At 32.6% G+C, this 27155-nt stretch overlaps 3 protein-coding genes across 3 annotated transcripts in view; all 3 read left to right on the plus strand.

Moving 5' to 3' along the window:
* LOC110996668 (RNA polymerase II elongation factor ELL2) overlaps positions 1–12592 on the plus strand; it is a 38845-nt gene extending 26253 nt beyond the window's left edge. The window contains exons 6-13 of the mRNA XM_022264472.2: positions 1735–1805; positions 1954–2110; positions 2875–3101; positions 3880–3996; positions 4405–4501; positions 4825–4996; positions 5394–5531; positions 6970–12592. Coding sequence (XP_022120164.1) covers positions 1735–1805; positions 1954–2110; positions 2875–3101; positions 3880–3996; positions 4405–4501; positions 4825–4996; positions 5394–5531; positions 6970–7023 — 1033 coding nt within the window. The 3' untranslated portion in view covers positions 7024–12592. The remainder of the gene's footprint in view (positions 1–1734; positions 1806–1953; positions 2111–2874; positions 3102–3879; positions 3997–4404; positions 4502–4824; positions 4997–5393; positions 5532–6969) is intronic.
* Positions 12593–13959: 1367 nt separating this feature from the next.
* On the plus strand, positions 13960–23138 carry LOC110996670 (arginine-glutamic acid dipeptide repeats protein). The gene is made up of 13 exons (XM_045628303.1): positions 13960–14278; positions 14784–15005; positions 15206–16383; positions 17030–17147; positions 17589–17771; positions 17992–18188; positions 18510–18676; positions 19484–19590; positions 19864–19974; positions 20441–20529; positions 20765–20849; positions 21375–21504; positions 22476–23138. Exons 1-13 carry the CDS (start codon positions 14112–14114, stop codon positions 22500–22502), a joined length of 2781 nt encoding a protein of 926 aa, XP_045484259.1. The 5' UTR covers positions 13960–14111; the 3' UTR covers positions 22503–23138.
* Positions 23139–26114: 2976 nt separating this feature from the next.
* LOC110996673 (uncharacterized membrane protein C20F10.07) overlaps positions 26115–27155 on the plus strand; it is a 43821-nt gene continuing 42780 nt past the window's right edge. Inside the window, exon 1 of the mRNA XM_022264476.2 lies at positions 26115–26271. Coding sequence (XP_022120168.2) covers positions 26153–26271 — 119 coding nt within the window. The 5' untranslated portion in view covers positions 26115–26152. The remainder of the gene's footprint in view (positions 26272–27155) is intronic.

Here is a 27155-nt window from a genome sequence, read left to right on the forward strand (position 1 = left end):
GCTAAATTATTATTTAATATTCACGTTGATTCAATTTATAATGTATATACCGTGAACTGACGTAAAATTTATTTTAAATCGATAATACACAGTTGCTCGGACCAAATGGCTTCTCTACTCTTTACTTGAACGACGTGTTATTAAATAGAATTATGTTTTTTATTATTTTATATAAGAAAAACAAAAGAAAAAGGTCTGCTTGTATTGGGGTAATTGGAAGGTTTATGTCAATCTCAAAGTTAACCGAGCCGAGTGGGCTAAAATCGAATCGTTCAATTAATACTAAAAATTATACAGCGCTCACGTCAAAACAAATAATATATGATAACAATAGCTTGCGATTTGCATACATTATATTTATCGGCTCATGAATTTTTCCAACATTGAAATTATCACGTACAGTGATAAATCGCAATCATTATTATGTAATACTGTATTGTAATTTTTAGAAAGTATTCACTTGGTTCCCTCTCACTAAAGGCACCTTCTTGGAGTTCAGATTGCTATTTATAAATTTAAAATTTCAATATGAATAGTTTCGATAGACGTTTCGAGATATAATAATATCGTTATCGCACTGATAATTTGTGGCTTGCTTGTGGTAACAAATATTTCCATAAACAAGCAAACAGTTTTTGTAAGTGAAATTTGTTTTTAACTATATTTCAAGCATTAAATAGGTACAATTTATGAGCTTTATCTTTAAATCACCTCATCAAGGATATGAGAATAACAATGAACCTAAGAAATGATACCACAGTGTAGAATTTATTTCCTTTGTTAGAAAGTTATAGAAATAGGGCAAATTACTTAACATTCAGTACTTTCTAGCTTTATCGATTCAATTTGATTACAATAATTTACCTTTTTATAGTAGCTAAAAAATGTTGTGCCAATTTTTACAAATGAGAATGCCTTGGTTTAGTTGTCCATCTTATAGGAAGTAGTATGATCGAATCTAATAGATTTCCGTGAGTTTTTGTTTTATTTCTCCAGCCAAACCTAAAAAATATGCATAAATGCCTTCATAAATAAAATCTTGCGACAAACTCAGTAATATTTGTATCGTACAATCCCCAAGGCGGGCGATTAGTACCTACTGAGTCATACATAGTCAAGGTTATGCAGAAATTATTGTATAGCGAAAACGGCTCAAGGTAATAAATCAAAATTGCCTTGCATACCGCTGAATAATCAAGTGAAATATTCATTGGTTCATTAAAAGAATAAAACATATGGGTACGATTATAACCAATATTTGATAATGTCCATCCTGATGAAAATAAACAAATGCAGGAAAAATAAAACACAAATCCGTAAACAAATGAAAGTCTAAAAAAAGAGTTGAACATCTAAATTAGATTCGCAAGTATTACTTCATTCTACTGAATGGAAACATCAAAGTCGTAATATTTGTTAGGAAGCCCCGGAAAATTTTACAAATTCTGTGGGAACTCCAATTTCTGTGTTGGTGATTAGCGTAATTGATATAATGTTAAATTCTTAGGAGTAAAGTTAATAGCGTTTTTATATTTTCAAGCTAATAATACATTTTGAAAGACCTTTAAAATTGGTTTAGAACTTTTATTGCTTTAAAAGTCCCAAACCAAACCGATACATAATTAATACTTAATTAAGACATGTTATATATTACTATACAACAAATACTTAATGTGGTAATGTAAGAACATGAATGTCGATTAACCATCTAATAAACATATTTTCCCCTTTCAGAGAAAGACTTATACAATTATTAGCATTGAAACCCTTCAAGAAGCCGGAACTGTTCACGCGACTTTGTTGTGGTAAGCGATTAGCTCACAAATATTTTCATTCATAAATATTATAGAATTTTCATTCCGTGTTAAATGTCTACCAGAACACATTAAGTTGAACCAGAATTTTAAAAGCGCGTTTTAAATAACGGTTCAATAATCCAATATCATATTTTAGAGGGTATCAAAGAAAAGGAACGTAGTATGGTGACAAAGATTTTGACAGAGATTACGGTGGCGAAAGACAATTGTTACCACTTACGTAGACATATTTGGAACGATGTCAATGAAGATTGGCCATTTTATACGGAGGAGGAGAAACGTATGCTCAAGAGGTATGATGGATTTTTAATATTACTATACCTTAACTTTTTTACGGGGCCATTATATATTTTTTATTTATATCTATATATTTTCCTATACAACAATGACTATTTATTATTTTATAAACGCTTGCTTGCTGTTTATATTAGATAATGTGATATCACAAATGTGGGAATTTTTTTCTTGTATTTTATTAAAAAATTCTTTACAACAAAGTTCTCTTTTTTGTACCTATATACTTGTATTTAAATTATTCGTGATTATCTAATGTTATGATTTTAAAGTGGGAAGTCTATGTAGGCTTCATAAGATTTCTTTATCTGATAATTCAAATGAAAAATCGATATCAGTATAGTGCTTGTATTTAAAATAGCTGAGTAATATTAATAATATAGCAGTAATAAATTGTAAGTATGACTTTCAATTTAAGGTTTCATATTTATAAAAAACAAAGTTTCACGATAAAATTTTTGACGTATTAAAATTATTATCGGACCTTGAATCAATTATAAGTCTGTAGAATAATAATATTTTTTACTTCTTTTATATTGGCCTTGACAGATTTATCAATGCAGATAAATTAGACATATATTTTACGGACAATGGACACTGAAAAAAGGCGTCATTTTCATTTAAAAGCTTGCTTGGCTAGCTTTGAGATTTAACCCCGGTGTGATTTTTGTTATAAAATGAATGTTCTTCTGATATAGTTGCGTCTTTTTGAATTTGCATAGAATCCGTGTTTGTAAATCTGAAAAATAATCTTAATTTTCAGGCGGAAACCTCAAAATCTAACACCGCCGTTAAGCAGCGATTCGGCCAACTCGCTCTCCCCGCGGGCTTCGCCGGCGAACAAGCGCAGCGGCGCAGGCGCAGAGGAGCCCCCCGCCGCTAAGAAGCAACGCATCTCGCACTATCGCCGCCCTTCGCCCCCTTCCTCAGGTTATGCCACCACTTCCTCTGGAGAACGGCATGCGTCTGACAACGAGGATGATAGAACCGGTGAGCATATCTTATTCAATCCTCCTCTCTGGGGCATAGTCAATTTCCTCTTGATTATCATATATTCTTGTACAATATCTTAACCATTGTGATATGTATAGTGAAGGATACTATGACCATATATGGACTATGCAGTAAAATTACAACATTAATACATTGTAGTACATTTCCATTGTAGTACTGGGTTGTGTTATTCCTAAAATTCAACTCGGAACTTAATATAACCACAACTCATATTGTATACTAAGATCATTGAAACACATTAAATACACCCTGAAAAACAACAAATGTTATGTAATGCAACAAATACAAGAAAGATTGTAATTATGAAATTTCTTACCCCCTGCAATTTTATGTAGGACAAATGTGTTTAGTAATAATTTCCTTGAACATCTAGAATATTCCGTGACCTTAATCTACTTTGAATGCAATCTCTTTAAAATGTAGCAAGAATGGCTAAGATATATCAGAAATTCATTGGGTATGATTTTTTCCCTTTATCTTTACACTGAATAAATGAATGAATGAATGAATCAAGTATTTTGTCAGTTCAAATATAAAAAAATATAATTAATTGACAGTTGATATTTTATATATACGAAGTAAAAAGCGTGTATTGATTAAGAAATTATAAACATATAGTAGATTGGAATGTCCAGAAAGTATATTTTAAAATAACCATACTATAATTAAAAAAAACTGTTACAATTTCAATGATTTCTATTGAAAATGTATTATTTGTAACTTAACATTTATTTTATATTTAAAATAATTACAGTGAAAAAGGACAATGGCTATACCCTTAACTTCACAACTGTGAAAGACATCTGCCCGAGTCCTGTGAAACCCAACGGTTTTAGAAATAGTCCGCCCGTAGAGCAAACTAGTATCACAGGTATTTATTATATTCTTTAAATGTATTATTTAATTAATTCAAATTGTCAATCGCTGTAAGTTTAATTGTTAATTAATTTAATTAGACATATAATTTAATGATTATGAGAGGTTTATTTGTTGTTGCTATAGTTTAAACTTGACTGAACGTACGTGACTTAGCGCTGTCAAAAACGTACTAGACTTGACGTTCTGTTATTGTACTTAGTGATTATGTCGACTTAAGTCGCAATTCGTATCTTAAGTGACTATCTGGTCTTGAGCGCAGTCAAATTCGTGTAACTGTATACAGAAATAATGGTTTGTCAACTCTTGATACTTGATTTAAGTTTGATTTGGGCTTAAGTATCGACTATCTCTTACTTTTAAGAAAAAATTGAATTTTAAAAAGAAAATACGTGTTTTTCAGTAAAAGACATCACAAATACAGAACCATTAGTAGAAAATACAGCTTTAACGTCTGTCCCTGAAGAGAATACGACGAATGACCTCGTAGAAATTGAAAGGTAATATTTTTATTATCATTTATCTATAGTTTCATACAAATTTTATAAAGAGAAAAGATTTGTATGTAAGTATGTTGTAACGAATTGGCTCAAAAACTACTGGATCGATTTTGAAATTCTTTCACCATTTCAAGGCTACATTACCTCAGATATAGGTTTAACCTGATAATAGTAACACGATTTATCTTTCTCATGATTTATTGGAGTTCGGGACTACATTAAGTTTAACGTGACAAAGTTTAAAAATCGCTTCAGTAGTTGAACTTATTAAAATCAAATCTCTTTATTAATTTGATGATATACTAATAAATTATGAATAACAGGCAATACCCGCCCATAACGAGTTCGAGCACGCGTCGCGCGTACAAGAACGAGTTCGCAGCGCTGTACACCGAGTACCGGGCGTTGTACGCACGAGTCGCGCAGGTCGCCGCGCTCTTCACTCGCCTAGAGCAGCAGCTCAAACGAGCCGAGCCCAAATCGCCACACCATCGGGTATTTATTCTTTTCTTTAATTGTATTTTTTATATACTTATTTAAAAATCTTTATTTTTTCATCAATATCTTAGCAAACTGGAAATCTTCCACAGTCCGTTTTACTAGGCAGTTTCTTTTGCGAATTGTGGAATCAACCGGTGGGAGTCTTCTCTCAGATAGACCTCTAACTATTCAAAATTCGAGCGTATTCCTCCTTCAAAGGGCAGCAACGCACCCACTAAAATTGTTTGTCGTTGGACCAGCCATTTTGGGTTCGTTTGCCCACCGTATACGTAACGTACAATAATACATAAAAAGCTATTCAAAATGCAATACGTCTTTCACATACAGGATGCATACTAAAAGTTAAGCGGTTATCTCATGAAATATTTGACCCCATTAACGATCCTTACAGAGCATAGAGCAGCGTATAGTTGAAGAATACCAGCGCGCGCGCAACGACGCCGATTACCAAAAGGAAAGGCGACGAGTCAACTACCTGCATCGGAAGCTCAACCACATCAAGAGAATGGTGCTTCAATATGACCAGCTGGTAAGAAATAATGCTAATTCATATTATTAATACGGTATAAAGTAATTTTATAGAATCATTGTTTGATATGTCTAGTATTAGTTTTGGCCTAGTAACTTCAGCGTGCGATTTTCATTTCACTTTTTGAGCCATAGACAAACCATTTTTAGAGGGTGCGTTGCCGGTCTTTAAAAATGTGGACATCTTAACCCTCGAATGGTAAAGGAAAATACCATGAGGAAACCGGCATGTCTCAAATTCAAAAGTCAACATGTGTCTGATGGAAGCCTGATCTTTTTGACTATGACAAGGTCAAGGCACATATAGGGTTATAGCACTAGATTATTATTATTAAATGTTTGGTAAAAATTAGTTCAGTAATAATTGGCGCCAATTCTGAAATTACTCACAAGTTAAGTTTTTACATGATTTTAACAAAAAAGTTTTAAATTGCAATCATTTGCAAAAGCTGTGTTTTGAAATATATTTGGCTAATGGTACTGCTAGCTCTGTATCGCTATTCTTGGTTTTCAAGTCTCTAACGCATATAAAGGACTACGGGGAATTACCTGTGAGTATATAGAAATGTGTAGTTAGGCATTAGAAAGTATTTTTATGTAATTTATATATTTTACTCTAAATATGACTTGTTAAACAATTTGTGTGAGTGACCCGTATAGTACAATCTTAGTAGCACATTAAATTATCAGTTTAGTTACGATTTCAATCTGTTTATTTAATAGCTTTATTATTTTAACATCTACATTTTTATTCAGTAGCAAAATTTCTGGAATATGCATTAAATAATCGTTAATTGATAAAACGGCAGCTAATAGTAATGATGACGTTAATTTATTGATTCACGTGAATTCATAAGTAAACAATGATAAGCAAATCTAAAATGTTGATACATATGGTTTATGTGGTTTATGTACGCAGGTGTATTAAATATGTTATTTTTTTCTTGATTAAGGCACAATGTATGCATGTTTGCACTATTTTCTTAATATTACTACAAAATATGTAGATTTCTTTCGAAATTATTTAAATATAATATAGATAATCAAACTTCATAAAATTATTTTCTGAAGTTAAAGGTGGGTGGAGGAAGGAACTTTCGTGTGACTAAAATGTATTGAATTTTGAGATATTTCGCATCCGTCCCCGTTTCTAAATTTTACCTTATGCATTGACAAACAAACAGTTGAGTAACTGTATAAAAAAATTGAATTCAGTAGGCCTTAATTTTTCGGAGTCCAATTCCTGTCAGTCAACCATCATAGAAAAACACTTGCAGCTTATGCATGTCCATGGAAGTGGCCAATATATGAAATTCAATACTTAAACTAATAAACTCTTATTAGTGGACCGGTTTAAAAAATTGTTCAACCGTAAGAATGCTCTTATTCCTGAAATATATTGGCTATATTTATAGTTAATAAATAAAATTTTGTTTCAGCGAAACCTTAAGCCCGAGCGAGTGTCCGCCGCGAGTACGACGCAAGCGTACTGACACTCGGGCAAGCCGCCGCCCGCCCGCTGCATATAGTCGAGCAGCTATGGACTCACAACTCCCGAGTGGCAGAATATACCCGGTTTATACAAGAAAATCCAAGGCAAGGGTCGTGGCAGACTTCCCCGATTTAATACTATACGAGAATCGTGACGTTTGGTATCATAGGTACTGTAAATGATAGGCTAAGAGCGTGAAATAAACTATACTAAGTCTGTGATAATTAACACCTTAGGTCATACAATTTGTATAGATTATCTTATAATTAAATTATAAAAGATTCTAACTTTAGTATAAACTAGATTTTGGAAATATGGGCTTAGTGACCAAATTATCTTTATCCAATTCCAATCTTTGCAGTTAAATATTTTACTTAACTTCACGATTCTTGATATCCATACGTGTGTTAACGTGCACGTGCGCTTAGGAGGGATCAATGTATAGCTGACTCATTTGCTACTAGGGAAGAGAAAGAGACAGCTATATGTTGTGTCACGATTTTGCTAGTCGGGTTTGTACGCGCTGACTACCTTGCTACTAATGTTGGAAGTATCAAAGAGTACTAATATATTTATTGTAATTTTAGCTGAATATCATTTATATTGATTACTTATTTTAACGTATATATTTATGAATTTTAGACAATTTGTTATGCATAATTTCGTGATTCCATATATGGGTGACCTTTGTGCTTGCCAACATTGGTCAAGGTCAATACGATCAGTGTAAGCCAAATTGCAGTATTGTAAATGTGTGTATAATTGGTTGTATGTTTCCTAAACGACGCTGCCTTAAAGTACGAATTGTACGGACCTTATTCTCTATTAGTAATTTCGTAGTGACCATAGACCTCACAAAAGTCTAGATGTGGGTCTGTGGAGCGTTAAAATTTCTATCAGAAATTATTGGAGAATGAGAGTATCAAAATTGAAACACACATACGCCTGCCGATTTGGAACGAGATGTATATATTGCGGCATATTATTTTAAGTTGAAGAGTTCTTCCATTATGTTATCTGATGTAAAATATTGATTTGGAATATATTGGAACACGAGTGACGTGTTACCGCTGTATACCGGACATGAGGGCCCATTACGAATTTTATAATAAAAACATTTATAAGATACTTAGCTTAATTAATATTACATATTTTCGGACATTAACTGTATTTCATATATATGGAGCATTATTTTCCTTAGCTTTTATCTTTCTACTTAGTCATAGGACTTAGTGAGCGAGTGGAAATATAAAGGGAGGTATCGATGTTATTTGCTCTTGTTAGTGTAGTTTGACAATTGCAAGAAACATTTTATTGCCTGGACCAGTCTCGGTAGTACTCTTATAGTAGAACTTGAAAAATGAGGATATGGTGTTTTCAGTTTGAACTGTGGGAGTCTATCGAGATGTTGTTCAGGTATATTTCATTTTTAATCTCATTTGATTTTGTTTTTATTGTAAATACTGAAGATACTATAATTAAGTACATAATAGTCCAATAGTAGTTTGTTCGTCCAAGTTTTATTCCATTGAAATATTGCCGTCTTGTTATCGTTGTCCAAAATTCAACTATTATTTAGCCAGTTATTGGTGATGAATATTTTCACTGTTTTATCATTTTAGGAATTGGATGGATACTAAATTTCAATTGTAAATGTCAATTTAAAGGACGAAATGCCTTTAAAACAATTATTAATATTGCCGTACAACGCGTCGTCCCTCGCTTACCATCCAATGTTCGTATTGGACGTTTAATATACGCGTCTTGCCCCGCTTGCTTGTTGTATATAGTACATTATGAAGATTTATCATGTTCTTGTTAAATTTTACTATGGGTAGTGTAATATTTCAATTTTTCTTTAATAAAATAATATATAATATTTTCTCCTTCGAGGGAATCGCGTCGTGATCGTGCCGTAATCGCGTGCGTGCCCGTTGAGGTCGTTTGTTGAAAATACCTAAGCAAAACTTTAATTAATTCACTATGCATTAGAATATCCCCTTATACTTTTCAATGGCATAAATAATATTTTTATATTTGGTAAACGAAAAAATAAATATCATATCTCAACGGACACTCGTAAGTGAAAAACTCGTGAACGTCACAAAAATAACTCGTGTATATAAATCGGACCGAAAAGTATTAGAATGGCGGTGCGACCACGACGCGAGCTCTCCATGTTACGTGGTCATATATTTGCCAAATTATAAATACATTTTACATAATAAATTAGTTTTTAATTACAAACGTCTCACAAGTTAGCAACCGGCCAGTGTTGAACATCCACTAGAGTTAAGTCTGGTCCTTTTCGCGTAACCCTCCAAAATACAAAACTTAGTTTTTTTAGTCCTCGCTCTGGGTCATTTGAGTTCTCCTTCAGACCTTGACAACGCCTACCGGATATTGACGTTGTCAATAATGACAATTGACTAGAGAATTCTCATTGAATTCTCTTTCTATACAATTAGTCGTAAAAACAAATAATCATGCATCATGAAACGACGTACAAAATGACCCGAGTGTTAGTCGGAAACCGTCTTTACTATGTCCTGATTCTAACGTCCATATTTGAAAATGATTTAGTATTAAGTAATTATTTGACCCGCAAAGTATTTGATACCACGTATTCTTAAATTTCATTATTGATGGCTTTTTGTGTTAAGGACGCGCCAATCTTATCATAAATATATCAGATAACTATCAAGGGAAATAATTTTTAGTAACATCACTTTATTAAACACGATTAAATTTAATTAGTATAATCGCTTAAAGTCGTCATCAAAGTGCAATTATGTCCAGAACTGTTTCCATATATATGTTTATTTGCATTATTATTGAAATATATATTTATAAAGTAATGGAAACTGCAGTATCGTTGTTGATTTCACTTATTTGTCAATTATCAAACGGCGTTGCTATTTCATTTTCACTGATGTTAAAACATGCATATGCATGTGGAGACATGAAATTCCATTTAGCATTATATTCATACCAGCAGAAATATGCGGCCTTATTTAGTTTAGAAGCATGCGTATAGAATTAGATTCCGGGTCGAGGCTTAACGATAACTTTGTCCCGTATTTCAGAAATATTTTGCCGTACGAGAGTTATAGTTCGTGCTAAGTCTCGCCTCTGAATGTCCGTAATATCAGATTCATTTTTTTTTGCAATACAGTTCGTAGTACTAACTATATTAACGGTCAATTGTTTCGTAATTAAAATGTGAACAAGCGTCAAGTTTTCTGGTCAATTCTCGCGTAAGTGCCACATTTTGCTCACGTTTGTTTTTTTTTTACTCATGAAAATGCTCAATACATCATGATATTAGATGATAATTTGGATTTTTTAATTTATTGCCACTTTATTTATTAAATTATAGCTAACGATAAAATTGATCTGTCCCCGCACCTTCTCTTTGCTTTTCTTTCTCTGAACATCACATTTTCATTTATTTTAGTAGACATTTGATTTTGACCATTTCTAAGAACACCGTTTAGAATGTTATTGTTACCAGTAGTATAAGCAGTGTCGTTTGTTTTATTATATTATAGATATTGATTATTACAAATAATAAATATAGTAGTACATTTTGTTTGACATGAAGATGTCTCTAGTATGTTGACTTTTTATGAATGAAGTGGATGTAGTGGTTATGCATTCCAGTTGGCCGTCGACCCTAGCACTGTTCGTTGATGCACCTCGAGTTAATGTCCATTCAACGTAATCCCCTCTTTTTGTATGTAGCGACACGTCATAGCATAGCTTTTATGCAGACCAGAAATACAATGGAAATAGAAATTTATGAGAAAAATCCCTTTCTACATGAATTTAATGCTAAGCTGTCACAAAGGGAGTATAAAGTGTGAAATTCACTCGATTGTTACCTATTTAAGTTATTAGAAAGGTTGGACAGATATATTTGTATTTTGTCATGTTTATACCAATTGAATATCTATGAAATATCATAGTCCATTGTACAGAGTAGGCGATATTTAGTCTAGTGACGTCATCATTTTAATAAATCCTAGTTAGTGATAAATTAAAGGTAATAATTCCCAAACATGTATCGTTCTTTGCGGCATGACAAACTCGCCACATGTTTTTTAAATGTTACTTTATTATATTACGTTCTATAATTGATTAAGTAGACCGCGTAGTCAAGGTTGTGTTAACCCCACTTTCAATGATTACAATGAAAATGGCCTATTTTATTTATGATTATTGTATGTATATTATGTATTCGTATTTAGTACTGAATCGCGCGTTCGTGGCATCTTTGTCATGTGCAAACTTAACATTGTTATACTTAACACAGCTGATATTATAGCGGCTTCATGGCGGGCGATGCGTGAACATTACATAATTCGTTTAGATGTAGAGATGATTGAGTTTGCGTATTCTGATCAAACGTTATTGTAAATTTGCTGTACAGTAAAAGAGAGACAGGCCGCCGTCGAGACAGGCCGAGTTAATTTTCGGAAGACTGCCGATTTACCGAACAATTTAAATACTGTGTATTACGTCAGTGTAAATAGAGTACGAATTAGACATTTAGCATTGTTAAGGGATGTAATCGTAGCGTTTATTTTTAATAATAACTATATAGTATATGGACGGGCAGATACGAATACTGGGAGCCGGGTCTCGACGGCGGCTGTGTCGTAACAATGCTGCGATATTCCTTGTGCCCCTTGAGATATCAGTGCATTATATGAGTCAAGATGTATAGACGATGTGGTAGTGTTATTGTGTATAGATGTGTTTATACAAGCTCGAGTCAGGCGGGACCGACGCTTGCCAGCCGGTTCGAGCGAACGACGACAAGCTATGAAATCCTGACATCGGCTCACGTTAATTAGCTTTTAAATATTTCATCAAAATATAAAATACACAAAAAAAAATGGATATAAATTTCTCGACCAAGTGCTGGTTGTTTTTTTTTTAAATTATTAAAATGTAAAAAAAATTAGATTATAAACAAAGTATAGGTACAATTTATGAATTATACTTTTTTTCTTTTCGGCATTTCATGTAACAGTGGAAGGGACTCGGCTTCTTCGCTACTCGGAAATCATTGTATTGTACTCATTATTTCGAGAGCATTCGTGATGCTAACGCATCGGATGTTACTTTTGTATTGTGTGATTTCTTTGCTCATGTTCTCTTCCATTGCTTTATTATTTGTTTCGCCAACTGTCTATTTGTATAATATAATTTTGTTAAGGCAGGGTAATGCAGAAATGAGAAGAGGTACTTTTTTATTTTTAAATAAATTGATGAATTGTTTGAAATTTGAATGTATAAATTGAGTTGATTTAATCCATTCAATGGAGTTTGAATTGTTATGAAAGGAACAAGAGTTTGTTGTTTTTTTTTAATTAAGTCATTTTGAATTTCGAATATAATGAGGCAGCGATAAGTTTGTCAAGTTACCACAAAATCAATAGTCAGATGTAGGCTCTCTTTAGCGGTGTCCTTTTGGAGTGGCTTGACCTACTAGCATACGCAACGGTCCATATTAAGATCTTGAAGGACATTCGTGCAAATAGCTGAAGGGAAATGTTAGAGTATTGTTATAAAAGGTACCTATTCCAAATCTGGGGAAACAGACTAACTATCAGATGCTAGAAGTCGGATAGTGTTGCTGCAATGTGCATTTACGCCATCTTCATTTTAATTTCAATTATTATGGGATCAGTGCCAAACTTTCTCTTTATTGTTTAGCTCAAAACGATGCAATTGTTAGCATGCTTGAAAAAACAGCTGAGTTAAATAATTAGTTAGTCTGCCATTTTGTGAATATTTTGTTTTGATAGTAATATGTAAATCTTTTATAATATATTTGTTTACAATAAATAAATGACAACATTATAAATAAAATGAAATTGTATTTTCCATTTAAACTGATGAAAAAAAAATATAAAAAGAATAATATGCAATGATTTCGGCTGTTTCATTTAACTTCTATAGTAACAAGTATACACTATAACAAGTCACACTAAGTGGTTATCGGAAACATTTTTTATAATATTAACGTATCTATTTGAGTTCAGTATGAAATTAATGCTGGACTATGCAAGACTATTCTGGATGTGAACATAGAATCCCAACAAAAAAACAAGTAATTTATATTTAGCTAAATTATTTAGGTTTTGTTGAGGGTAATCTGGATCGACTGAATCGTTTTTTTTTTAAATTATTTTGCCATTAGAAGACATTTTTGAGAAGATTTATTTTGAGTTTATAAATATGAAAACTTTAATACTATTTCATAGTAGTCGGATGTGCAAAGTCGGGAGAAATACTGTCGAACACTGCCTTATCCGTGAGAGATCGTTGTGATTTAAGAAAAGTTGTAGGGCTTAATATATACCTACTAAAAGTAGACAGCACTGACCGACTGTATGTCTCTAAGTTAAGTCTAATGTCGTCGAATCGGTTTTCATCAACATCTAAAGTGATTTATGAGGAAGGTTTTCCAAGGTTTACGAGTTACCAGCCCGAAGCCGGGTAGGTACTTATTGATACCATCAACATAAAAATGTAAGTTAGTCTGTGGTGATCACTAATCTTAAATGTTACTGTAGGGTCATTATTTAATAATTGATCATTAAGTTGACAAATTAAATTTTAAAGTAAACCCTTTCGCAAATATTATGACAAAAAATAATATTTGTTTTCTACTATAGATTTTATATATAGACTAATGTTAACATTACCTATTACAACATATTTATAAAATAAAGAGATTGATAATATTTCTTATTAGTTATAAGTAAGTGGTAAACTATTGGCTACCTCCTGATTCATTGAGTCCTGCGGTCTGAAAGTTCATTGACTACGGTCATGCTGTTTAATACTTAATAGTAGTTGACACCTTGTGTCAGTTGACATATACAATTGACATATATTCTATGATTCTAGTACAACACTTGACTATTGATAGTTCGAGGAGCAAATAAGAAGCTATCGAAAATATTGAAAAATAAAAACCTCAAAAACTAAAGTTTAATTAAAATATTTGTAAAACCAGTTATCGTTGCTATTGTAATGTTTTAATGCCCTTGGGAAGTCTGTATTAAAATAATAATGTTGCACTTTAAAGACGGTAAGAATAAGTCTTCAGCGTTAACTACAAGATGGGCGCAAATGTCGAAACAAGAACAAATTATAGAAAGAAAAAAGATGGAAATACAGGCAAAGCTAGAAGCTCAAAAGCAGGCTGCAGCATTAGCAGCTCAAGCGAAACTTATCAAGTAAGTACTGAATTTTAATAGCTATAAGTGGTAGAAGGTACTGTGAACCTATTTAGCCAAAGCAAATAAAATTTAGACGAAGAAAGGTTAAGGCAGTAGAAATAGATAAATTCGATTGAATTAAACATTACATACAGACTTTATGTGCTGCACAGCAAAGCAACAACATACAAAATATTTAATGGTTTATTTGTAACAAATGTATAATCAGTTTTAAAACACTGAATGATTTGAAACAACACTGCCATTTATTTACCTTCATTAAAATTCATGTAATTACTCTGGCACTTCTATAGCATAGTCCTGTGTCTGTGTGGTCATTGTTGTCATATTAAATGTTTTGTGTTTTCAAATCATGTATAGGGCTATTAATTCAATACTTGTATAACATACTTTTTGTTTAAATGTTGTACTTTGTGACAATTTTTATATGACTGTTTCTTGCATTTGTACATATGTAAAAATATGTTGGTAATATGTTAACAGCTTCTCAATAAATTTTTAGTAGCAGCATAAAAGAAGAAAGTGATTCACCTAATATTTTTTCTAATGATGGTAGTTTTATGAATCAATATAAAAAGCTCTTAGAGCAAAAGAAGGAAAAAGAAGAAAAGGAAGAAATAGAAAGGCAAAAAGCTCTTGAGGATGAAAAAAAAAATGTATTGACACAACTAGAAACTCAGGATACTGGATCAAATGAAGCCCATTCTAATGAAAGGAAGGCAAGGTGAGACAATTTTTGCAATATTATATTCAAAATAAGAGATTATTCTACTGTGATTGTATGATCTGTTACATGATCATTATCACCCACCAAAATGTCTACTTAAAGCATAATTTTTATTCAATATGTTGCTTACAAAACATAAAAGTACTTGTAGTAGGTAGCTGAATTTATTGAATATTAAATAACTTTTTGTTTCACAGAGACAGGCAAAACCGTTGGTCTGATAGAGGAAGAAACAATACACATAGCCCACCTACACCTGTTTTAGAAGATAGACAGAAATTATCTGATCAAAAGAATATACCACCTTTAATGCAAATTCCTATCATGCCTCCAGAGCCCAACTCTCCATTACCATTTAATAAAGAACTATGGAAACAAGATGAATCTGGTCCACATTCAGATTCTGTAGATCAATCAGGCAATTTGGATTCTAATTTATTGCCATTTGGGCCTATGGGCGGCCCTCCAATGGGTCCAATGGGTGGACCTCCTATGGGACCTATGGGCTCAGGTCTTGGACCGATGGGCCCGGGTCCTGGTCCAATGGGCTCAGGTCCTGGGCCTATGTGTTCAGGCCCGAGTGGTGCTGTGGGGTCAGGTCCTGGTGGTCGCATAGGTTCTATGGGTTCTGGCCCTGGTTCAATGTCTTCAGGTCCTGGTCCTATGGCATCAGGTCCAGGACCTATGAGCTCTGGTCCTGGACCAATGGGGCCAGGACCAGGTATGGGTCCTGGCTTAGGATCTATGCGACCCAATGTCGGCCCAATGGGTCCTGGTCCTATGAGACCGTGGGGTCCAGGCGGTAATGGGCCAATGAATAACTCTTCTAATATGGGCCCTGGACCCATGATGGGGCCAGGAGGTCGTATGCCACCTTTTATGGGAGGCCCAAATTTTCCCATGCCACCAAACTTTATGGGACCAAATGGCCCACGTGGGCCTTGTGGACCTGGTCCTATGCCGCCAAACATGTGTGGCCCAAATATGCGTGGGCCGGGCCCAAATGGCCCTATGCCTCCCTTTTATCCACCATTTGCTAATCCTCAAATGATGAGACCAAATGGACCGCCTAATCAAATGATGCCCCCAAATTGTAATGACAATGGAAATAATTCTAATCGGCCTTTTATGGGGCCTCGACCTCCATTCCCTCCTAACTTTGGACCTAACGGTCCACCACCTCCATTTATGCCACCTGGTTTACATCCTAATAGTATTCCAAACCCCTCACAAAATTCTGATCCAAAGCAAGAATCAGGGTCTATTCCTCCAGTGGATAAATCCCAAAATGTACCATCATCATTGCCACACCTAAACCGCATACCACCGCTTAAAGATTTTGGACCAGGAAATATGCCACCAAATATGTCACAAGGTAAGAAGCAGTTTCACAATGACAATGTTGTTGTAAACTCAGCAACACAAATTCGTAAAAATATTCAAATTGAAGTGAGAAACATCATGATAATATGTAATATACTATCTAATGAAACTTTTCTGTGCACATTCGAAATTTCAATTGTCCATTCGTGTAATAATGATATTTGTTTTATATGTAAAAACCATTTTATGAAACTATTACTTTTTCTGTTCCACCAAGCATTACGTGTTAACACCATAACTATACACTACTGTAACAATATGTCTTCTGTAAATTGTTTAACAGCCTGAGAAATCTTATTCTAACGGGCAAAGGTTATATAATGAACCTTTTTAGTTAGTGTTTGGATATTCTTAATTGTTACTTTATCTCATAAATAAGAGTGCTTTACTAGTGTCATCCACGAATATGCACTGATTCTATTCATCTGAACTTAAGGTATTTACCACAGTTCCAGTCAAAAGATTATAAACAAATGTGTCTTTATGGATGGCATTACATACGCCGCTCGTACTGTGGAGGTGAATAAGCTTCTATAGTTAAATGGGCCTTAAGCATAATAAGAAAACCGTTAGAAATTGAATTAGTCCCGCGTTTTGAGCGTGCGGCTAAAGAGCGTTTGTTGACTCGTGGTGTGCAGTTTTCTCTGCAGATCGGATGCCTCCCGTGGTCCAGCGAGCTGCCGTCGAAGTCGCGTCTAACGGCGACCAATGGGAAAATGTCCTGAAAGCCATTCACTCCCAAGACCAAAATATGTGGTAATGCCACTCTTAACAGTTTTCCCCGACAGGAGGATACGGGCTGTATTCATTTTTTATATTTACTTAATAAAACATGTGAGATACTGTTGTGATTATGACTGTGTTGAGTTAACTTGTGACAGATTTTTAAGCATTGAAAATATTATTCTCTTAAAATTGATCTAGTCTATATTAGAATGCAGTGTTCTTTAAAAAGTTCTATTCTAATAATCGAGGGCACTTAATTTACTGATACTGGCAACGCAAAATGAATAATATATCTAATATATATTATATTCGCCTTATACAAATTGTTTATAATTCGCCCTAGCAAAGCCGTCTGTCACACAGTGAACATTTCTAATCTCAACAGTTTTTCATAGCGAATTTGCAGGTTTATATTTAAAATCTAATAATTTAGTTTCTATCAGCAGCGATGACTTAGAGTGCGTTTTTCAGGTTCCTTCACAACCCAAATTCAAACGAGTATAAGTCGTTTCGTGACCTCGTTAACAAAATTCGTGATGAAGGCTCCAAACCAGTTAAACCAGAGGTGAAGCCTGAGGACAAATATGAGCCCGAATTCAGTCTTGAAGATGATGACAGTAATGATGCAAAACCAATTAAGCAGGAGACAAACAGGTAGGTTAAAAAAAACTTGTGTGGTTTATTTTTTACTTATTTTAAATTTAATTTAATAAATTATTAAAATTTAATAAATTATTTTAAATTTAAAAATAATTTTATGATTTTTATTTATTTATCTAAAAATTGTTTGCAGCTATATTAAACTTTAATTAAATAGTTTTTCGTATAATGGTGTTTATTACCTATAACCAATGTTGAAATCAAACATTTTCAGCCAAATATATGACTGGAAAGCCAACAACCCATATACATCTACTGCAAAAGCAGAACAAACTAGTTCACAAAGCGATGAGGATTCTGATGTAAGGAAGGAGCGACGCAAGCGCAAGAAAAGTAGATGGGGTAATGACCCCCCGGTAACTGACATTAAACCTCCGGGTGTTATGATTGCCATGCCAACAGGTCTTCCTGGTAATTTTTAATGCAGACTATATTTGATACAATTCAGAATAGTGAAAGTTTAATTCTGTATTGGGATAGATTTATGCGGTTCTTATATTTATTTATTTATTTATTATAATAATCAGTTGAATAACATAATATTTAATGGTAAATAAATGCTTTAATCAATAAATTTTTATTTCCATGTTGAATCCGGGATCTCCAAAATAAAAACATATTTCGTTTTCATAAGAATAAAACTTACATTATCTGATCATTAAATAAAATATTTTTTTAAATAATTCAATTTATTCATACAAAGTCTAAATATAGTGTATCTAACTCTTTCAGGAGCAAAGCTGTCCAAACTAGATGAAGATGGTTTAAAATTAACAAGTTTGAACCAAAATAACCCAGCTCTTATGCAATATGCAATGACTAACTATGGCACAACAAATCTTAATAATGAGGACTGGAAAAAGTGTGAAGACAACTTTAAATTGAATTTATTATACCAGGTATAAATAACATGCTCTATTGAGACTGGCATTTATGTAATTAAGTGTAATTATTTATGAAATATTAATAGGTAACCTTGTAATGAAACACATCTGTCTCTCTCCATCTCAGCATAAGCATATCTGTTTCTTTCCATCACAGCTTAAGCACATCTGTCTCTTTCCATCACAGTGTAAACACAAAGACAGAAAGAGACGAAGTACTGAGTGCAATTAGACTAATTAGTTTTTGTGCTTACAATGTTCTCAAGTTCAGGACTTGGTGAAACTGAAATTATCACAATAATTTTTTAAGTTATCCAACTCCAATGATTAATCAACGTCTTAATGATTGTCTGAAATCAACATTGACAATCTTTATTACAATCATTGAAAGATGACAATTAGTGTCAAGTTATCTAATGCTAGACATAGATGGCGGTATTTGCATAAGAATAATAATATAAATAATAAAATACGGTAAACTGGTTCCATAACCTAGAGGTTGAAATACACTGCGATCATAGGGGCAATTATAAAAGGGGCAATTATAAATAAAATAGCAGACCAAACTAAATAATCCACTCTTAACAAAATGAAAATGTAAATCATTTTCGGACACACAAAACAATTTATCAAAACACAAACAAACATGCATAGAAGATTTATATAAATATGTTATGTCTGGGAGATATACATACTTATTTATGGTAATATTGACTTTACATTTAAATGTAAGAAAAATTTGGGCTTATATACACGGGGTGGAACAGCAGAGCAGTAGATTTTGTCTATTTACATTCTATAAATTTTTAATAAATATTATAGGACATGTTAAAAAAGAGGCAAGAAGTGGAGCGTATGAATGCTGTGGGGAAACACAAATATGAATATGACAGTGACGAAGACACCTCCACTGGTACTTGGGAACATAGGTATGCATTTCACCATTTATTCTTTAACAGTTTGATAAGGTTTCTTAGGTAAAAATGAGGATTTTTTCTATAAGCTGTCATGAGATTTAGAAATATTTTTTTAAGAATGTAAATGCAGAAAAAATAATAACAATAATTTTATGTCCGAAAAAAAGGCTATTATATATTAATGCAGGAACAAATTCTTTACAACTAGATTTTCTTTGTATTAAATGCTTAAAGTTAGACTCTTCATATATATAAGATGGCATGGCATTTATCTCGACTTTACAGATTGCGTGCCAAAGAAATGTTTGCGACTGAAAAATGGGCAGATGAGTTAACTAAGCAAGCAGCCGGGAAACATCATATTGGTGACTTTTTGCCTCCGGAAGAACTGAGAAAGTATGTTTTAATAAATTTTCATATTAATAGAATATGTTTAGCTTTTAATTATATTTTATATCGTATTAATTTTCTATTTTATATTGAATTGAGATTTGTATGTTCAAAATGAAATCTGAAACTACTAGACCAATTTCAAAAGTTCTGTTCTCCATTCTCCTATGCCCTGAGTGAAATAGGCTTATTTATTACCATATACTTTCAAAGATAAATGTCTGTATGGTCCATGTTATATATAGATATTGAGAATTTGATGGAAATTATTCAAACTAGTGTGTTGAAGAATGTTTATACATCCAATATTGAGAAAAAATTTTTTTGGATAATTTTATTTCCAGTAATTATTTAAGTAAAATATTAACAAAAGGATATTTAAAAATTGTTCAAAAATTTTATAAATACCTTTTAATACCTGGTATTATTAATTAGAAGATTTTTTATTTATTCTAAATTAAATACTTTATAGGTTTATGGAGCAATACTCTGCAGCCCGTGGTGGCAAAGAACCTGATTTATCCGACTATAAGGAGTACAAACTGAAGGAGGACAATATTGGTAAGTTCAATGGAAACTAATTTAGGGTTATTTCTATTAATAATTAATTTTATTACATAAATTAATAAATGTTTATTATGACTTTCTATAAAAACACTGATATTTATTTAAATAAAAGATAACTTTGTTTCATATGAATATGTATAGGAGAAATAATTACATTTAATTTATTTAAGACTGGAAGTATTTTGTACTAGTTGTTATTATGTTTAAATTTAAATTCTTATATTTTTAGGATTTAAAATGCTTCAAAAGTTGGGATGGAATGAAGGGCAGGGGCTTGGGGCTGAAGGAACGGGAATTATTGAACCTATTAATAAGTATGTATAAACTTACTTGTTCTTTAAAAATACAAATTTGTTCACATTTGACAATTTAGTGATTGAAAAAATTTTCAAATCAAAGAAAATCAAATCATTTATTTCAATTAGACCACCTAAAATTGCACTTTTGAATTTTAAATAAAATATAAAGATGATTCTAGCTGTCCCTTCCAAAGGTAGTTACATGTGGAGAAGAATTTTTTTCTAATATGCAAGTAGGTGATCAGCCTTCTTTGCCTGACCCACGATTGTAAGGTTTGATTCTAGTTTACTAAGTTTTCTGTACTGAGATCGTGTTTAAAGAAAGACCACTCCATTGGTACAGCCGTGACTCGAACGCATGACCCCAAGGTTCAAAGACGCATGCTCTTTAGGACTCTTACACTGAAACATTTAATACCAATTTAAAGAAGTAATTCTTATATATATTTATATAAGTTCAAATCGCTTATTGTTTTCTATTGAAATACAAGTAAATTAGGATATTTGTTTTTGAATTTAAAAAATAATTTGTATTTTAAGAGCCAACCAGCCATTATCCAACTTAGGCTTAGGAGCGTCTCAGTCTGAGCACGTCTCACCGAATGACGACGAATTCGACGCGTACCGGAAACGGATGATGCTCGCTTACCGCTTCCGGCCGAACCCATTGGTATTTACTATATTTTTTTCATTAGTTTGCTAACTAGTTGCCTGGAAGAAATCGCTTGTAAGTGATAAGGCCGCCCTTTGCCTTATATCTTTTGTAACAGTTTTTTTTTGTTATGTGTGTTTTTGTATAAGGCAATAAAGGATAAATAAATAAATAACTAGCGGATCTGACAGTCGTCCTATGCATACGAAAAAAATCATTAAATTTTAAATCAAAACCATTTTCAAAGCCATTTGAACACACAAATAATTCATCACAATCGGTCCACCCATTTTGTAGTAGTTTAATCACACATTCACGGGAGTTTTATATGAACATTCAAAATGACTTAAATTAACGAGATGGCGGAAATGATTTTTCTATGGACCATGGACTGTCACCAGACTGAAAATAAAAATTACTTCAATTAATATTTGATCAGTACGTTAATATTAATTATTTCTAATACCTAACATTTAAATGGTCCTTTTTTTCAATAATAAATAAATAAAAACGAAACAAATTTAATAATTATTTACAAAACACTCGCGAGCCCTCTGGCATTGAGAGTGTCCATGGGCGGCGGTATCACTTAACATCAGGTGAGCCCCCTGCCCATTTGCCCCTTGTTCTATAAAAAAATATATATTACTGAGTTCTTAGTTCTTACCAACTATTTATTTATTTACTTAAGATCGTTATACATGATAAGTTGCTAATAAATTTTGGAATAGTATTATTCACAGTGAGAGAGTAAACTTTTTAACATAAATCTTTAGGTTGTTTATGAATAAAATATAGTATGTGTACATATACATATAGCCTATACATATATAGTATGGATGATGTTTATGCTATTGTGTGATTGGCCTACCAACCAGAAACTTGTTGCCAGGAATCAAACCCAGCGCCTTTGTCGTGTCGTTAATTAAGTCAGTAAGCATATACTATATAAGATTTTTTAATAATATGTATTTATTTTTATTTTTTAGAACAATCCTCGCCGGCCCTATTATTAAAGAAACAGCGAAACTTCTGTGAATCATTTGGAATTTAGATTTTAATTCTCTGTATAAAAAATTATTACAAATTAATGCCGTGAAAGAAATATAAAAAATAATTGTTACCCCAAATTATCATTAATAGCATTAAATTTACTCAAGTGTCGTTTTTTAATATTGTGTTTTATTAAGTGTCATTTAAGAGAAACTTTACTTGTTTTAAAATAATTTGGAAGTGTTAAGAAATACAGTTTCTGTAATTTGCCAATTATGTTTATATTTCTTTCGACCAAGAACTCGTACAACTCTATTCTTTAAAAATCAATAATTGTATCATATAATATAGCTAAATAAGTTTTTAAAATTTAAACTTCATACTCTAGTAAATTAAGTTTTACTATAAATTACAATTACAATTTGACTGTTTCTGTAAGAATTGAATTCATCAAAAATAGTTCCAAATACTGGTATAAAAATATTCATAGAAAGCAATATTTTAATATTTGTATGGTACAAGATAATGTATTTTTCGTATACTCTGTGGTAGCTTTATGTGTATACTTAAAGTAAGTTTGTATTAAACATGTCTCCAAGTACACAACCAATTTTGTATTATATGTGTTTTGTGTTTTAATAAATAGATTTAAAACAATATATTTTGTATATTAATTCCAAATATTAACAAAAGTGTTGTATATCACTTTTCGAGAAAGTTGTCCCGGTTTTTAATTTATATCTCAGGTGACCATTTCCGTCTCTTAACCTTCATATTGAACAATTTGACAGTTTCAGCTTGATTTCACATTCTAAAATTCTAGAATATTGTCTGCATCTCTATAGCTAGTCCAGAGATATGTTATATCACAGGCTTTTTAATACCTAGTTCAGCTATAACTTGTTACGAATGAAAATGCATTTTTAATGAAGTAATTTAGCATAATTAAAATTTATACCTACCAGTGGCGAAGGGTGAAATTTTGGCAAAGGGAAGCCGGTCCAAAAAAATGTTGAACAGCACTCTATATGAATTAAAGCCATAATAACAAACAAAATCCACAGTATTTAACCAAATCTGCGATTAAATTCCCTTACAGAATCAGTCACAGTTTAAATAACACAAATATTAAAATATAACAAACGAAATTATCACGCACCAGTGGTATAGGAACACATGTCACATACTAAAAATAATCTTTTTTAACCAAACGAAATGGAACGCGAAAATATGCCAAAATAAAAAGAATATGACTTGCGAAGGATTTCATTATAACGCTAATTCTTTTTAATTTTGTCGTGTTTTCTTTCTCCCGTGCCGTGGTTCAATAACAATAATTTCTTTGTCTCTTTCTAATAGGGGAGAGGAGAGAACTGCAAGCCGATCGCGATCAGCCTTATCTTTCTTTAAATTTTACGTACAGTTAGCGAGCATTAGAAAGAGATGGTTTGACACGCTCTGTCTCTTTTCGCCTCATAGTAAAACGTTGGCCGAGATAAGCTGTAATTCGTCGAGTTACCTTTAATGTAATTTAGGTACGAAAAATTGACGCGCTGATTAATTTACGACTATAAAATGAAATGTGATACTTAGGGTATTGCTAAGAATTACTATTGCTATTGTAAATCGCGCAGGCATTTAATTAATAATACTTTGTTAATGAAATAGAATGTAAATACTTTTGTATGAATATGGAACTGATTTTTGAAAGGTAACCCGGTGGGAATCGGCTTGTATGGACTCTTCGCCACTGATACCTACATATTTATTAGTCTCAGCAAGAAAATGAAACAATATTCCATTCGAAATGGACACCTTTGGTTTTTAAACAGGCCTTTTATATGTTTGGCTACGAATCTATGCATTTACGCACTGTTTTCAAGAGAAATTTCGCCACTGCTTGGTCCAAAGATAAGATACTGAGACTCAGTGCCTCGCCGTGTCGTTTAAAGCAGGCCATGTCCTTTAAAACTGACCATTTAAAGTCTGAAGGGTTGAGCTATATGAGGGCTAGTCTTCAGCTCTCATTAAGTCAGGAACGTTAGTTACAAGCCAGGCTTGGGTAGTTCGTGCCTTGTGACCAGGTGTAATATCCTCCTGGAAAGTCTACGGTATATTTTTAAAAAGTATTGCTGAGAGGTTTCACGACATGATCCAAGACTGTATCATGATAAACTTTCCTGAAGTTTTCAGTACTTTTTCATAAAAATTTAGTTTTGTGATTCCTTGATAAGACACGCCCCACCAAACCGTCGCGCAGGATAACCATGTTGTACCTTTCCGACCATTTGAGCAGCTTTTGTAGAAGTATGAGCGTACACTATCATTTTGCTTATTATGGTATTCTTTAATCGTGAAAATTTGTACATAATTAGTAAAGAGGATATTTCTGCTAACAGCATGCGGCCGCCCCCATATTTTTTGGTCTCCGACGCACGAAGTGTTGTTCTGTACGCCTGTTGATTGTACGATATACGAACATAGAACTGATACCGATCTTTCGTAGTGTTTGGAATTTGACATATATTTGATAATGAACACGAAAAATTATATGAAATGGCGCAAAATCTAAATAATTTTTTAAACAATATCCGTGTTTCAAATTCTAAATAATTATAAAGTTGAAAAAAATAAAAGTGGTAATAGTAGAAGTAGTATAGTAGTATGAGTTAGAGTATATATATATATAGTTATAGAATCAATCAATCCACTCATCTAATTTTAGTGCATAGATATAAAATGCATTCGCTTTAGGTATATGGGACACCTGACAAGAGCATTTCGTAAAAAAATACAAAATTACACGAATCGCTGCCATGAGATGGGTAAAGAAAAGGTAGGTGGTGGTAGGTAACGGGTCAGGTGATGAAGAGAAGATCTGATAAGCACAAGGCACAGCAAGGACTGTAGCCTAGAGTTACTTGGGTAGGTAGGTATGTACTCTACTAGTAACATGTGGAGAGATCTAGAAGAGGCCTACGTGTCCCAGAACATGTTTTTGTTATTTTTATTTTATAAATACATATCTAGTAACAGAAATAAAAGGCTTTAATTAATTATTTAATAATACCTTTATGATCACATTTTTTAAGTTTACGAAGGGTTACACGAATTAAAATTATTAAATCATGTAATATTTAGATTTCATTAAGTACATGCCATTAAAATGACCTTTACGATACCCATAAACACGGAAGGTCGTAATCAGAACATATTCAAGATCAACTTTAGCGCCTTGGCCATCTTACGTATTGGCGATTGCGTAATATTATAAAATGGAAAAATAACTTTTTAGATTAAAGGTATTTTTATTCCTAATGAAATAAGCTTCAACGTATATTCCTTGAGCTTTAGGTTATCCGTTCATACGAATTCTAAAAGTATTTTATATGACGTATAGTTTATCAGCTTCTATTTAGCCCATGAAGTTTAAAAAAATCGTATGTAGTTGACCTTTTATTGTCAAGTAGTTCCTTATCGATATTATGCTAATAGACAACAAAACCTTGTACAATCTGAGGAATTTATCTAAACTCAATTCAATCAACGGCGGACGAAAAGTGTGAGTCGACCCACAAACTAATTTTAGATTCGCCTGACAAATTTCAACTAGTGTTGTGATCATTTTAGTATGATGTTAACGGTCTAACAAACACATTACGTGTTATTTAAAATGAGAATAAAAGTTCGTAAAAGTGCAAGTTTCCAAGAATGCCGACATTTGAGTTCAGCTACCAGCGATGTGTCTACGTCATCAAGCACGTCAGATGGTTCAGACACACCTTTGAGGAAGTAAGTATATTATGACAGGACAAAAAGCTTTTCAACACGTTTTCCTTGAAATGTAGGTACGCAGAGATGCGTGAATCAGAATTTTCCAGGAGATTTCAGAGTTTTTAGAATATTGTATACTTAATTAACAAAGAGAATAAGTTTTTGGTTGAATGGGTGTTTAATTGGTTACCTATATATATATGATATATTATTATTGCTAACTATCATGGAAAAAAATCTAGTGCCATATTTCAAATTATAATGTAACATTTTTTTAGATACACATATGAATAAATTTCCACTCCACTCTTTACCACATAATTTTATAAGGTTTCAAGGATAAATTGCATATGTTTTAGGTTATTTTATTGTTTTCTCTGAAATAGCAACACATTTGTAATGTAAAGTATATTCAATAAGCATGATAATAAGCCTACATAGTTCATAGAATTTCTTTAATCGTTATGTCAAATGATGATGAAACAATATGTCTAAATCAACACTGTTTTATTTAATACTGCTCATAATTAGTCACGGATTAAGATATAATATTAACCTCAGCTATATATAATAATAATTAATAATATATAAATAAATAAATCGAAAAAGCTTGAATCCTGTGGCAGTGTACCTATAATGCTGGCAGCATTTCCTAATTTTGGGGCCAGCTCTGGGGTCACCGGTACTGTCTATTAGGCACCTACTTACTATCTCTTTCTCTCTCGTTGATCTTCAACCCGATGGCCGATGACCGATTATTCTAGTCCATAAACATCTCGTGAAACAACAACTAAACAGGCCAGGGTATATCCAAAGTTTTTTTTTCGACTAGGCACTTACTATTTACTATATGAATCAAACTTCATATAAAAAATGTTTTTTACTAAAACAGCGTTATTATA

Source organism: Pieris rapae, chromosome 5 (genome assembly GCF_905147795.1).
Source record: "Pieris rapae chromosome 5, ilPieRapa1.1, whole genome shotgun sequence".
NCBI classification, from domain to species: domain Eukaryota; kingdom Metazoa; phylum Arthropoda; class Insecta; order Lepidoptera; family Pieridae; genus Pieris; species Pieris rapae.